General features: G+C 43.4%; 1 protein-coding gene across 1 annotated transcript in view; it reads right to left on the bottom strand.

Annotated features, from left to right (window-relative positions):
- The window catches only part of APLF (aprataxin and PNKP like factor), a 369,085-nt gene extending 358,314 nt beyond the window's left edge, over positions 1 to 10,771 (bottom strand). Inside the window, exon 1 of the mRNA XM_073628226.1 lies at positions 10,567 to 10,771. Coding sequence (XP_073484327.1) covers positions 10,567 to 10,659 — 93 coding nt within the window. The 5' untranslated portion in view covers positions 10,660 to 10,771. The remainder of the gene's footprint in view (positions 1 to 10,566) is intronic.
- Between the last annotated feature and the right edge of the window lie 3,524 nt (positions 10,772 to 14,295).

Genomic DNA, 14,295 nt, shown 5'->3' with positions numbered 1-14,295 from the left:
AAAGACCGAAAATTTTGAAAAAAAATGATATTTTCTACTTTTTGTTATAAAAAAAATCCAATAAACTCAATTTTAGTCATACATTTAGGCCAAAATGTATTCGGCCACATGTCTTTGGTAAAAAAAATGTCAATAAGCGTATATTTATTGGTTTGCGCAAAAGTTATAGCGTCTACAAACTAGGGTACATTTTCTGGAATTTACACAGCTTTTAGTTTATGACTGCCTATGTCATTTCTTGAGGTGCTAAAATGGCAGGGCAGTACAAAACCCCCACAAATGACCCCATTTTGGAAAGTAGACACCCCAAGGAAATTGCTGAGAGGCATGTTGAACCCATTGAATATTTATTTTTTTTGTCCCAAGTGATTGAATAATGACAAAAAAAAAAAAAATATTTACAAAAAGTTGTCACTAAATGATATATTGCTCACACAGGCCATGGGCCTATGTGGAATTGCACCCCAAAATACATTCAGCTGCTTCTCCTGAGTACGGGGATACCACATGTGTGGGACTTTTTGGGAGCCTAGCCGCGTACGGGACCCCGAAAACCAATCACCGCCTTCAGGATTTCTAAGGGTGTAAATTTTTGATTTCACTCTTCACTGCCTATCACAGTTTCGGAGGCCATGGAATGCCCAGGTGGCACAACCCCCCCCCAAATGACCCCATTTTGGAAAGTAGACACCCCAAGCTATTTGCTGAGAGGCATATTGAGTCCATGGAATTTTTTATATTTTGACACAAGTTGCGGGAAAGTGACACTTTTTTTTTTTTTTTTTGCACAAAGTTGTCACTAAATGATATATTGCTCACACAGGCCATGGGCATATGTGGAATTGCACCCCAAAATACATTTAGCTGCTTCTCCTGAGTATGGGGATACCACATGTGTGGGACTTTTTGGGAGCCTAGCCGCGTACGGGGCCCCGAAAACCAATCACCGCCTTCAGCGTTTTTAAGGGCGTGAATTTTTGATTTTACTCTTCACTGCCTATCACCGTTTCGGAGGCCATGGAATGCCCAGGTGGCACAAAACCCCCCCCCAAATGACCCCATTTTGGAAAGTAGACACCCCAAGCTATTTGCTGAGAGGCATGGTGAGTATTTTGCAGCTCTCATTTGTTTTTGAAAATGAAGAAAGACAAGAAAAAACTTTTTTTTTTTTTCTTTTTTCAAATTTCAAAACTTTGTGACAAAAAGTGAGGTCTGCAAAATACTCACTATACCTCTCAGCAAATAGCTTGGGGTGTCTACTTTCCAAAATGGGGTCATTTGGGGGGGTTTTGTGCCACCTGGGCATTCCATGGCCTCCGAAACTGTGATAGGCAGTGAAGAGTGAAATCAAAAATTCACGCCCTTAGAAAGCCTGAAGGCGGTGCTTGGTTTTCGGGGTCCCGTATGCGGCTAGGCTCCCAAAAAGTCTCACACATGTGGTATCCCCGTACTCAGGAGAAGCAGCAGAATGTATTTTGGGGTGTAATTTCACATATTCCCATGGCATGTTTGAGCAATATATCATTTAGTGACAACTTTGTGCAAAAAAAAAAAAAAAAAAAAAAAATTTGTCTCTTTCCCGCAACTTGTGTCGCAATATAAAATATTCCATGGACTCGACATGCCTCTCAGCAAATAGCTTGGGGTGTCTACTTTCCAAAATGGGGTCATTTGGGGGGGTTTTGAACTGTCCTGGCATTTTATGCACAACATTTAGAAGCTTATGTCACACATCACCCACTCTTCTAACCACTTGAAGACAAAGCCCTTTCTGACACTTATTGTTTACATGAAAAAGTTTTTTTTTTTTTGCAAGAAAATTACTTTGAACCCCCAAACATTATATATTTTTTTAAAGCAAATGCCCTACAGATTAAAATGGTGGGTGTTTCATTTTTTTTTTTCACACAGTATTTGCGCAGCGATTTTTCAAACGCATTTTTTGGGGAAAAAACACACTTTTTTAAATTTTAATGCACTAAAACACACTATATTGCCCAAATGTTTGATGAAATAAAAAAAGATGATCTTAGGCCGAGTACATGGATACCAAACATGACATGCTTTACAATTGCGCACAAACGTGCAGTGGCAACAAAATAAATACATTTTTAAAAGCCTTTAAAAGCCTTTACAGGTTACCACTTTAGATTTACAGAGGAGGTCTACTGCAAAAATTACTGCCCTCGATCTGACCTTCGCGGTGATACCTCACATGCATGGTGCAATTGCTGTTTACGTTTGACGACAGACCGCCGCTTGCGTTCGCCTTAGCGCAAGAGCAGGGGGCGACAGGGGTGCTTTTTTTTTTTTTTTTTTCTTTATTATTTTTTTGCTTTTTTATCTTATTTTTAAACTGTTCCTTTCATATTTTTTTTTTAAATCATTTTTATTGTTATCTCGGGGAATGTAAATATCCCCTATGATAGCAATAGGTAGTGACAGGTACTCTTTTTTGAAAAAATTGGGGTCTATTAGACCCTAGATCTCTCCTCTGCCCTCAAAGCATCTGACGACACCAAGATCGGTGTGATAAAATGCTTCCCCAATTTCCCAATGGCGCTATTTACATCCGGCGAAATCTAAGTCATAAAATGCTCGTAGCTTCCGGTTTCTTAGGCCATAGAGATGTTTGGAGCCACTCTTGTCTCTGATCAGCTCTATGGTCAGCTGGCTGAATCACCGGCTGCATTCTCAGGTTCCCTGTTGAGACAGGAGAGCCAGAGAAAAACACGGAAGACGGTGGGGGGGGGGGGGGGGGCATTCCCTCCCACGGCTTGTAAAGGCAGTCTAGAGGCTAATTAGCCGCTAGGATTGCTTTTACATGAAAGCCGACCGCTGGCTGAAAAGAATGATACCAAGATGATACCTAAACCTGCAGGCATCATTCTGGTATAACCACTCAAAGTTGTGAATGGCGTACCTGAAGACAAAAAAATGGTTAACAATGGTTAACAATAAAGCACAGTAAACAGTAAAGTATAAATAATTACATACCTGAAAAACAAACATGATAAAACATAATAACAATAACAATAACAATAAAACATTGCAGAATAGAATACAGTAAAAAAAGAGCAGAACAATAGAGAGAGAGAATAGAGAGAGAGAGAACAATAAAACGACAACTATTTTTTTTTATTTTATATATATATATTTTTTTTTACACTTTTTTTGTAACTAACTTTTATAACTGTAACCGGTTCCAGGTTTGGGTCTCTCAAAATGCGATGGCATCTTGGGAGACCCTGTGAAAGTGTGCCTAGTCTGTGCAATGCTGTACCCTACGCTAATACTCAACTAGTGTATGGTAGCGTTCAAAACATTCACCAATGCAAAGACCAGGATTGTCAGGACAGGAGGGACAATAATAGAGGGTGTCACGCCTATATCCGCGCTTGCTGCAGACACTACATCTTTTTTGGGGGTTCGTTGGGTAGGGGTACTCGGGAGGACATAAAGAAAATGCCTCTCATGCAGCCGACTGCATTTGGTTGGGGATGTGAATGGGGGAAGTACGGGTGCTGCAGAAGTGGTGGGTTCCCAATTAGGATTGGCGAATGCAGCAGGAAGGGCACTATGGGCACGACGGGCCTGTGTTTGTCTTCTTGGTGGCAGCGGGACACTATTTGTGCTTGCCACCTCACCAGCTTGAACTGCACTTATGGGACTCGCCACGTCACCAAGTGTTACTGCAGCGCTGGTTTGACTACGACCGGGGTATACTAGGCCGCTGGTGCTTGCCAGTTCAATAAAAAGCTTCCAAAAAAACTGTTAGCGATCGCAGGGATCAGGCCTGACTCTGCAAACGCTGCAGTTATGCGTTTAGTGTTTTGTAAGTTACAGTGATCGATCGATACTTCACTTGGGTGGGCTGGGCTGGGCCGGGCGGAGGGGCAAAACGCAGGTGCTAGCAGGTATCTGGGCTGATCCTGCTAACACTGCGTTTTTGGGAACCCTAAACTGCTGGGGACGCTAGTATAGATCTGATCGGACCAGATATTGATCCGTTCAGATACTATACCACTAAGGGAGGTGTATGGTCCGTGCGTGGGTGTCAGTGGTACTGGCGCTAACCTGACGCTGCCTGGGGCTGGTGCTTGCCAGCTCACCAAAATGCTACCAAAAAAACTATTAGCGATCGCAGGGATCAGGCCTGACTCTGCGAACGCTGCAGTTATGCGTTTAGTGTTTTGTAAGTGACAGTGATCAATCGATACTGCACTTGGGTGGGCCGGGCGGAGGGACAAAACGCAGGTGCTAGCAGGTATCTGGGCTGATCCCGCTAACACTGCGTTTTTGGGAACCCTAAACTGCTGGGGACGCTAGTATAGATCTGATCGGATCAGATATTGATCCGTACAGATACTATACCACTAAGGGAGGCGTATGCTGCGTGCGTGGGTGTTAGCGGTACTGGCGCTAATCTGACGCTGCCTGGGGCGACGCATATCACCGCCGGGCGACCGGGGGGCTAAACCTTTTTTCGGTAATAAACGGCGGGTGCCCTGACACTATAAAAAATAAACAAACTAACCAGCGTCACCCGTAACAGTTATACGGTGATCAGTGGTGAAAGGGTTAACTAGGGGGCAATCAAGGGGTTAAAACATTTATTAGGTAGTATATGGGGGTCCCTGTCGCTATAAAACGCTGACGGCGAACCTAAATATTTACCTCACTAACTAGCGTCACCAGCGAGACTAATACAGCGATCAGAAAAATGATCGCTTAGCGACACTGGTGACAGGGGGTGATCAAGGGGTTAAAACTTTATTAGGGGGGGTTAGGGGGGTACCCTAGACCTAAAGGGGGGTAATACTCACTGCCCTAACACTGTAACTGTCACAAACTGACACCATGCAGTAATCAGAAAAAAAAAAAAAAAAAAAACTGCTGATGTCAGTTTGTGACAGGGAGGGGGGGGGTGATTGGGGGGTGATCGGGGGGGGGATCGGGGTGTTTTGTGTGCCTGGCATGTTCTACTGTGTTGTGTAGTGTTGGTGCACTCACATACCAGTCTTCTCTCCTCGGCGCTGCAACGGAATACCGAGCCGAGGAGAGATGACATCATTTCCTTTGCTGCTGTTTAGCATACAGCAGCAAAGGAAGTAATCTGATTGGCCGGCGGCGATCGCGAGGGGGGGGCCACGAACGGATGGCCTCCCCCTCACCTCCGATCGCCGGGGGACAAAACGGGACCGCCTCGGGCACCGGGGGGGGGTCCGATCGGACCCCCCACCCGCGGGAGGCAAATCACGTACATGTACGTGATTTTGCCTGCCCGTGCCGCCTTGCCGACGTAAATCGGCGTGAGGCGGTCCTTAAGTGGTTAATGTGGTAGTAAACTCTGCTTTACAAGTGAATCCATAATAAAGCTTACCTGTAGGTCCAGTGAATATCTCCTAAACTTGAGGTGTTTAGAAAATATTTAAAGGAGTTGTAAAGGCAGAAGTTTTTTTTATCTTAATGCATTCTATGCATTAAGATAAAAAAAACTTCTGTGTTTAGCAGCTGCCCCAGCACCCCCTAATTACCTACTTGAGCTCCTTCTCTCTCCAGCAATGTCCATGATCCCCTCAGCCATCCAGTACACTCCTCCTGATTGGCTGAGACAGAGCAGCGGCACTATTGGCTCCCGTGGCAGTCAATCAAAGTCAGTCAGCCAATCAGGGGAGAGAAGGGGAGGAGTCAGGGTGGAGCTGCGTGTTTGAATGGATACACGGAGCTCTGAATCGACTTGGGTGACCCCTGTAGCAAGCTGGTGGCTGAGGGGCACTCAAAGCAGAGAGAGGGGCTAGGAGCAGCAAAGAGGAACCCGAGAAGAGGAGAATCCAGGCTGCTCTGTGCAAAACCAACTGCACGGAGGAAGTAAGTATACCATGTTTGTTATAAAAAAAAAAAAAATGAGCCTTTACAATCACTTTAAGTCTAAAAGAAGCCAGTGACATCATGGCGCATGCGCACTGTGCTCTGAATTCACAGCACCACTGTGCCGTCAATCCAGAGCACTGTGCCGTGGCCGTGACTCCTGTGTGTATGCGCGGGAGTGACATTATTGCAGCCCGGCCAGAGCCCGTCAACCTGGAAGGAAGAACGGATGAAGATGGAAGCACCAACAGCAATGACGTCGTACTGCTGGAGGGCTTAGTTTCAAGGTAAGTTTGTCATAATGTGCTAGTATGCAGTGCATACTAACACATTACAGCTTAAACCACCCGAGGGCCCACATATTTATTTATTTTTTTCCCTTTCGCAAGCACACGGCAGTGCCTTAATTAATCCTTAATGACACTCCCACACACCTTGCTTTCATGCGTTTGTACAAACAACTATGCATTTATTAAGCCTGGTTTCACACATGTGCGGTGCGAATTGAAGCTCAGGTTTCACTGGGGAGATAACAATCTCCTGTTCAACGGATTCATTGCGTTTTTGCTCAGGATTAGAGAGCAGGGAGAGGGGGAGGGAGGGGGGGGGAGAGGGGGAGGTGTAGTGAGGAGAAAGAGAAAATCCTTGTTCAGAACGCAATGCATCTGCGAATCAGATGCGTTCCCATAGGAGATAATAGGCTTGTAGTTCGCACCGCAATGCCCAAAAAACGCACACGTTTTTTGTGCAATGCGCAGTGCGAATGCAACGCACATATGTGAACCAGATGCATTCATATGAATGTATTTTAAAATGTCCTGCGAATTAGATGCGGTGTAAGCTGCATCTAATTCGCATAGGTGTGAACCCGGGCTAAAGGGTCATGCGCTTCTTTTGTGCATTTTTCGTGCATAGGGCAGCCCATTGAAATGAATTGGCTACCCTGAACATGACGCGTGAAGTTGTGCAAAAATGCACATGCTCCTTTGTACTTGCATAAGTGTCAATGGAGCCCTAAATACCCATACATTACCATCTGAATAAAATACATACATACAGTACTGGTAGTAAAGAATACACACGTTACTGATAGTATACATTTTTTCAATACGCAAACTGATGGCTTTATGTAAATCCTGAATAATAACAATAATAATAATATAATACACATTGTAGTAGTACAACAAAAACATTGCAAGTTATATAAAACACACATTACTAGAAGGAGTAAAAAATTACCATACAGGTTAGTATAGAATACACGCACATTACTATCTGCATAAAATAAGCACACAGTACAAGCAGTATAGAACAGGGTTTCTCAACCCCGGTATGCATACCCCTGGGGGGACGTGCACCAAGGGCAGGGGGTACGTGCAGGGCTCTGTCTCCCGAGTCCCGCCTCCCACACAGATACAGTCCCCAGTTGCGGCTTGCTGTAGCCATGTTGCTCCTATGATTGCCACCTCATCAGTGCCCATCACTGCTTCCTATCAGTGGCCATCATTGCCTCCTATCAGTGCACCCTTATTAGTGCCCATCACTGCTTCCTATCAGTGCCCATCATTGCCTCCTATCAGTGCCACCTCATCAGTGCCCATCATTGCCTCCTATCAGTGCAGCCTCATTAGTGCCCATCAGTGCCCCCTATCAGTGCAGCCTCATCAGTGCCCCCTATCAGTGCAGCCTCATCAGTGCCCCCTATCAGTGCAGCCTCATCAGTGCTCCCTATCAGTGCAGCCTCATCAGTGCCCCCTATCAGTGCCTCCTATCAGTGCCTTTCTCGAAACAGGGGTACTTAGGAAATTTTTTTAGACTTGCAGGGGCACAAATTTACTTCATATAAAACCTGTATAATAATAACATACACAGGTCAGTGCAGTAGGGTATATGATGAGGTATGTAGTAGAAGGTATATACAGATCAATACAGTAGGGAATATGATGAGGTGTATACAGATCAGTTACATTGTTGGTAAGGTTGAAAAAAGACACAAGTCCAACCTATGTGTGTGATTTTATGTCAGTATTACATTGTATATCCCTGTATGTTGTGGATGTTTAGGTGCCAATCTAATTTTTTTTTTTAAATGATCAAAGCTCCCCGCTGAAACCACTGCTTGTAAAAGAGAATTCCACATCCCTACTGCTCTTACAGTAAAGAACCCTCTACGCAGTTTCCGGGTAAACCGCTTTTCTTCTAATTTTAGTGAATAGCCGCAAGTCTTTTTAAATGCCCTATTGCAGAAAAGTTTTATCCCTATTATGGAGTCACCAGTACGGTATTTGTAAATTTATATCATATCCCCTCTCAAGTGTCTCTTCTCCAGAGAGAACAAGTTCAATGCTTGCAACCTTTCTTCATAACTAATATCCTCCAGACCCTTTGTTAGCTTTGTTGACCTTCTTTGTACTCGCTCCATTTCCAGTACATCCTTCCTGAGGACTGGTGCCCAGAACTGGACAGCATACTCCAGGTGCGTCCGGACCAGAGTCTTGTAGAGTGGGAGAATTATCATTTTATCTCTGGAGTTAATCCCCTTTTAATGCATGTCAATATTCCATTGGCTTTGCTTGCAACAGCTTGGCATTGCTGAGCCTATCATCTACTAGGAGCCCCAGGTCCTTTTCCATCCTAGATTCCCCCAGAGGTTCTCCCCCCAGTGTATAGAAAGCATACATGTTTTTGCCACCCAAATGCATTATTTTACATTTTCCTACATTAAACCTCATTTGCCATGTAGTTGCCCACCCCATTAGTTTGTTCAGTAGGGATTATGATAAGGTCTATAGTAGGAGGTATATACAGATGAGTAGAGTAGGCATATGATGTATACAGATTAGAGCTGCACGATTAATCGTCAAATCGTTATCGCTATTTTTTCCCCACTGCGATCTTGATAAAAGTGTTTCACGATTCTTGCAATGCAAAGAATTCTCTATGCTCTTCTGGAGCCACAGCCGTTAAAAGAAGGCCCCTTTCACACTGGGGCGGTGGGGGCGTTGGCAGTACAACAGCGCTATTTTTAGCGCTGCTGTACCGTCGTTCTTGCAGCGGTATTCAGCCGCTAGCGGTGCGGTTTTAACCCCTGCTGGCGGCCGAAAAGGGTTAAAATCCCTAGTACAGCGCGGCTATAGCCGCGGTATTGCAGTGGTATAGCCGCGCTGTCCCATTGATTTCAATGGGCAGGAGCGGTGAAGGAGCGGTGAATACACCGCTCCTTCACCGCTCCAAAAAAGCGGTTTGCAGGACTTTTTTCACCGCCCTGCCTGCGCACCGCTTCAGTGTGAAAGCCCTCTGGCTTTCACACTGAACAAACACCGGAGGCTGTTTAGGGGCGGTTTGCAGGCGGTATTTTTAGCGCAATACCACCTGCAAACCGCCCCAGTGTGAAAGGGGTCGAAAGGAAGAAACAAACCGGGCAGTCTGTCAAGAATCAGAACATTCTTTATCAGTTGAACTAAGTCTAAACATTGTAACAATTTGTTAATGGAATAGACTTCGGTGTAAGTGAATTCAGTTTAACCACTTAAACACTAAACTTTTTTCTGACATTTGTTAGTTTCAAGTTAATAATTTTTTTTTGCTAGAAAATTACTTAGAACCCCCAAACATTTTATATATATATATTTATTTTAGTAGAGACCCTAAAATGGTGGTTGTTGCAGAATTTTATGTCACACTGGGGATATGATGTATACAGATGAGTACAGTTGGGATTATGATGTATACAGATGAGTATGGTTGGGATTATGATGTATACAGATGAGTACAATAGGGATATGATGTATACAGATGAGTACAGTAGGGATTATGATGTATACAGACGAGTACAGTAGGGATATGACGTATACAGATGAGTACAGTAGGGATATGATGTATACAGATGAGTACAGTAGGGATATGATGTATACAGATGAGTACAGTAGGGATATGATGTATACAGACGAGTACAGTAGGGATATGATGTATACAGACGAGTACAGTAGGGATTATGATGTTTACAGATGAATACAGTAGGGCTATGATGTATGCAGACGAGTACAGTAGGGCTATGATGTATACAGAAGAGTACAGTAGGGATATGATGTATACAGATGAGTACAGTAGGGATATGTATACAGATGAGTACAGTAGGGATTATGATGTATACAGAAGAGTACAGTAGGGATATGATGTATACAGATGAGTACAGTAGGGCTATGATGTATACAGATGAGTACAATAGGGATATGATGTATACAGATGAGTACAGTAGGGATATGATGTATACAGACGAGTACAGTAGGGATATGATGTATACAGAAGAGTACAGTAGGGATATGATGTATACAGAAGAGTACAGTAGGGATATGATGTATACAGACGAGTACAGTAGGGATATGATGTATACAGATGAGTACAGTAGGGATTATGATGTATACAGAAGAGTACAGTAGGGATATGATGTATACAGACGAGTACAGTAGGGATATGATGTATACAGACGAGTACAGTATGGATATGATGTATACAGATGAGTACAGTAGGGATTATGATGTATACAGACGAGTACAGTAGGGATATGATGTATACAGACGAGTACAGTAGGGATATGATGTATACAGATGAGTACAGTAGGGATATGATGTATACAGATGAGTACAGTAGGGATTATGACGTATACAGATGAGTAGATAGATGGGGGACACTCACCCCCAGGAAGGCTCCTCTTCCTATCATGGTCTCCCCCTGTGGTATGGAGTGTGTAGCTTTGCTCTCGGTCTCCTCCAGTTTATAGCCCTCCATGGCACACACTGCCTGTCACCACAACACTGAATTCTCCCTCTCACTGTAATCTCGGCTTCCAGCACTTCCTGGTGTGTCACCTGACAATTCGTTCTCCAATCACAGGCCAGGAGAAACTCCCCAAAGTAAATAAACGTCATGTGACCAGGGCCAGTCACTCCCAGCAGTGTCAATGATGTGAATGTCCACTGCAAAATGGCGGATGCAGTCCGAGGACTTAAGCTGGTGTTGGCCTCTAGTGTACGTGGATGAGGGAGGTCGTCAGGGAGGGAGTAGTGATATCCAGTTCATGAACGAATCGTTCTTTTGAATCGATTCATCTGAGTGAACTGATCCGTTTGAAACAGTTCACTATGCACTCAATACTAGCATAGCAGAGAGCAGAGCAGGCCTGGTAATATGATCCTAGAGTAAGAGAGCTCGGCCCCTCCCTGCAACCAATCAGTGCTCAAGGCTCAGTGACACTCAGGAACTGGATACAAACTTAAAGTGGAGTTCCACCCAAAAATGGAACTTCCACTATTTGCAATCCCCCCCCCCCCCCCTCCGGTGTCACGTTTGGCACCTTTCAGGGGCGAGGAGGGAGCAGATATTTGTCTAATACAGGTATTTGCTCCCACTTCCTGGCAGAGCTCACCGCGGCCCGTCCTCCCCCGCTGTATTCTGTGAGACACAGAACACAGCAGGGACTCGCGCATGCGCAGTAGGAAACCAGGAAGTGAAGCTGCACAGCTTCACTTCCTTATTCCATTACCGAGGATGGCGATGGGAGCAGCCGAAGGACGGATCGGCTTCGGCTGCCGACATCGCTGGCTCCCTGGACAGTTAAGTGTCCATATATTAAAAGTCAGCAGCTGCAGTATTTGTAGCTGCTGGCTTTTAATATTTTTTTTTCTGAGGACCTCCACTTTAAAACAAGAGTACACAGTACACCAAGTTAACCACTGCAGTCCCGGAGGATTTGGCTGCCCAATACTTGGGCCATTTTTTTCGATTCGGCACTGCGTCGCTTTAACTGACAATTGCGCGCTCGTGCGATGTGGCTCTCAAACAAAATTGACGTCTTTTTTTCCCTACAAATAGAGCTTTCTTTTAGTGGTATGTGATCTGCAGTTTTTATTTTTTGCGCTATAAACAAAAATAGAGCGACAATTTAAAAAAAAAAAGCAATATTTTTTACTTTTTGCTATAATAAATATCCCCAAAAAATACATAAGAAAACATTTTTTTTTTTCTCAGTTTAGGCCGATATGTATTTTTCTACATATTTTTGGTAAAAAAAATCGCAATAAGCGTTTATTGATTGGTTTGCGCAAAAGTTATAGCGTCTACAAAATAGAGGATAGTTTTATGGCATTTTTATTGATAATTTTTTTTTTTTACTAGTAATGGCGGCAATCAGTGATTTTTATCGTAATTGCAACATTATGGAGGAAATATCGGACACTTTTGGCGCCATTTTGGGACCATTCACATTTATACAGCGATTACTGCTATAAAAATGCACTTATTATTGTGTAAATATGACTGGCAGTGAAGGGGTTAAGCAGTAGGGGGCAGGGAAGGGGTTAAGTGTGTCCTAGGGATGTGTTCTAACTGTAGGGGGTATGGGCTTCGCGTGACACGACACTCATCACCGCTCCCAATCACAGGGAGCGGTAATCAGTGTCCTGTCACTAGGAAGAATGGGGAAATGCTTGTTTACATTAGCATTTCCCCGTTCTTCCTCTCCGTGAGATGATTGTGGGACTCCCGGTGGACATCGAGTCCGCGGGACCTGAGCATCGGCACCCCAGCTGTGCAGCGGGCGCGCCTTCTATCTGGACCCCGCGAGATCACGTACATTAACATGATTTCATGCAGGGGAGCCAACCTGCCGCAGTAAAAATTGTGGCGGCTGGTCCGGAACCAGTTAAAGAATCATACAAGTTACTGAGTTAACCACTTGCCTACAGGGCACTTTCACCCCCTTCCTGCCCAGAACAATTTTCAGCTTTCAGTGCTCTCACACTTTGAATGACAATTACTCAGTCATGCAACACTGTACCCAAATGAAATTTGTGTCCTTTTTTCACACAAATAGAGCTTTCTTTTGGTGGTATTTAATCACTAGTGGGTTTTTTATTTTTTGTGCTATAAATAAAAGAAGACTGAAAATTTGGTGAAAAAATGCCCTTTTTTTTGTTTCTGTCATAAAATTTTGCAAATTAGTAATATTTCTTCATAAATTTCGGGCAAAATTTATACGGCTATATATCTTTGGTAAAAATAACCCTAATTAGTGTATATTATTTGGTCTTTGTGAAAGTTATAGAGTCTACAAGCTATGGTGCCAATCATTGAAAATTGATCACACCTGATAACACCTGATGTACTGAAGACCTAATCTAATTTCTTGAGACACTAACAAGCCAGGAAAGTACAAATACCCACAAAATGACCCCATTTTGGGAAGCAGACAGCCCAACGTATAATCTATGAGGCATAATGAGTCTTTTGAACGGTTCATTTTTTTCCAGAAGTTTTTGGAAAATGTGGAAAAAAAATGAAAACGCATTTTTTCCCACAAAGTTGTCCATTTTTAAGATATTTCCAACACATAGCCAGTATATAGCAAAAATGACACCCCAAAATACACTCTGCTACTCCTCCTGAGTATGGCGATACCACATGTGTGAGACTTTTACACAGCCTGGCCACATACAGAGGCCACCAGTGAAGTAGCACCTTCAGGCATTCTACAAGCATAAATTACATTACACATCTAATTTCTCAACCACCTATTACACTTTTGAAGGCCCTGGAGCACCAGGACAATGGAAACGCCCACAAAATGACCCCATTTTGGAAAGCTAACACCCCAACATATAATCTATGAGGCATAATGAGTATTTTGAATGGTTCATTTTTTTCCAGAACTTTTTGGAAAATGTGGCAAAAAAATGAAAACGCATTTTTTTCCACAAAGTTGTCCATTTTTAAGATATTTACAACACAAAGCATGTACATAGCAAAAATGACATCCCAAAATACATTTTGACACTCCTCCTGAGTTAAGCGATACCACATGTGTGAGACTTTTACACAGCCTGGCCACATACAGAGGCCCACCAGTGAAGTAGCACATTCAGGCGTTCTATAAGCATAAATTACACATCTCATTTCTCAACCACCTATTACACTTTTGAAGGGTATGGAGCACCAGGACAATGGAAACGCCCACAAAATGACCCCCTTTTGGAAAGCAGACACCCCAACATATAATCTATGAGGCATAATGAGTCTTTTGAATGGTTCATTTTTTTCCAGAAGTTTTTGGAAAATGTGGGAAAAAAATGAAAACGCATTTTTTTTTCCACAAAGTTGTCAATTTTTAAGATATTTCCAACACATAGCATATACATAGCAAAAATGACACCACAAAATACATTCCGCTGCTCCTCCTGAGTATGGCGATACCACATGTGTGAGACTTTTACACAGCCTGGCCACATACAGAGGCCCACCACTGAAGTAGCACTTTCAGGCGTTCTGCAAGCATAAATTACACATCTAATTTCCTGACAACCTATTATTTTTGAACGCCCTTATATTTCTAACAGATAGCATTTACATACCAAAAAGGGTAAAAAAAAA

This window comes from Aquarana catesbeiana, linkage group LG04 (assembly GCF_042186555.1).
Source record: "Aquarana catesbeiana isolate 2022-GZ linkage group LG04, ASM4218655v1, whole genome shotgun sequence".
Taxonomy (NCBI): Eukaryota; Metazoa; Chordata; class Amphibia; order Anura; family Ranidae; genus Aquarana; species Aquarana catesbeiana.
This window is presented reverse-complemented; position numbering and strand designations above follow the sequence as displayed.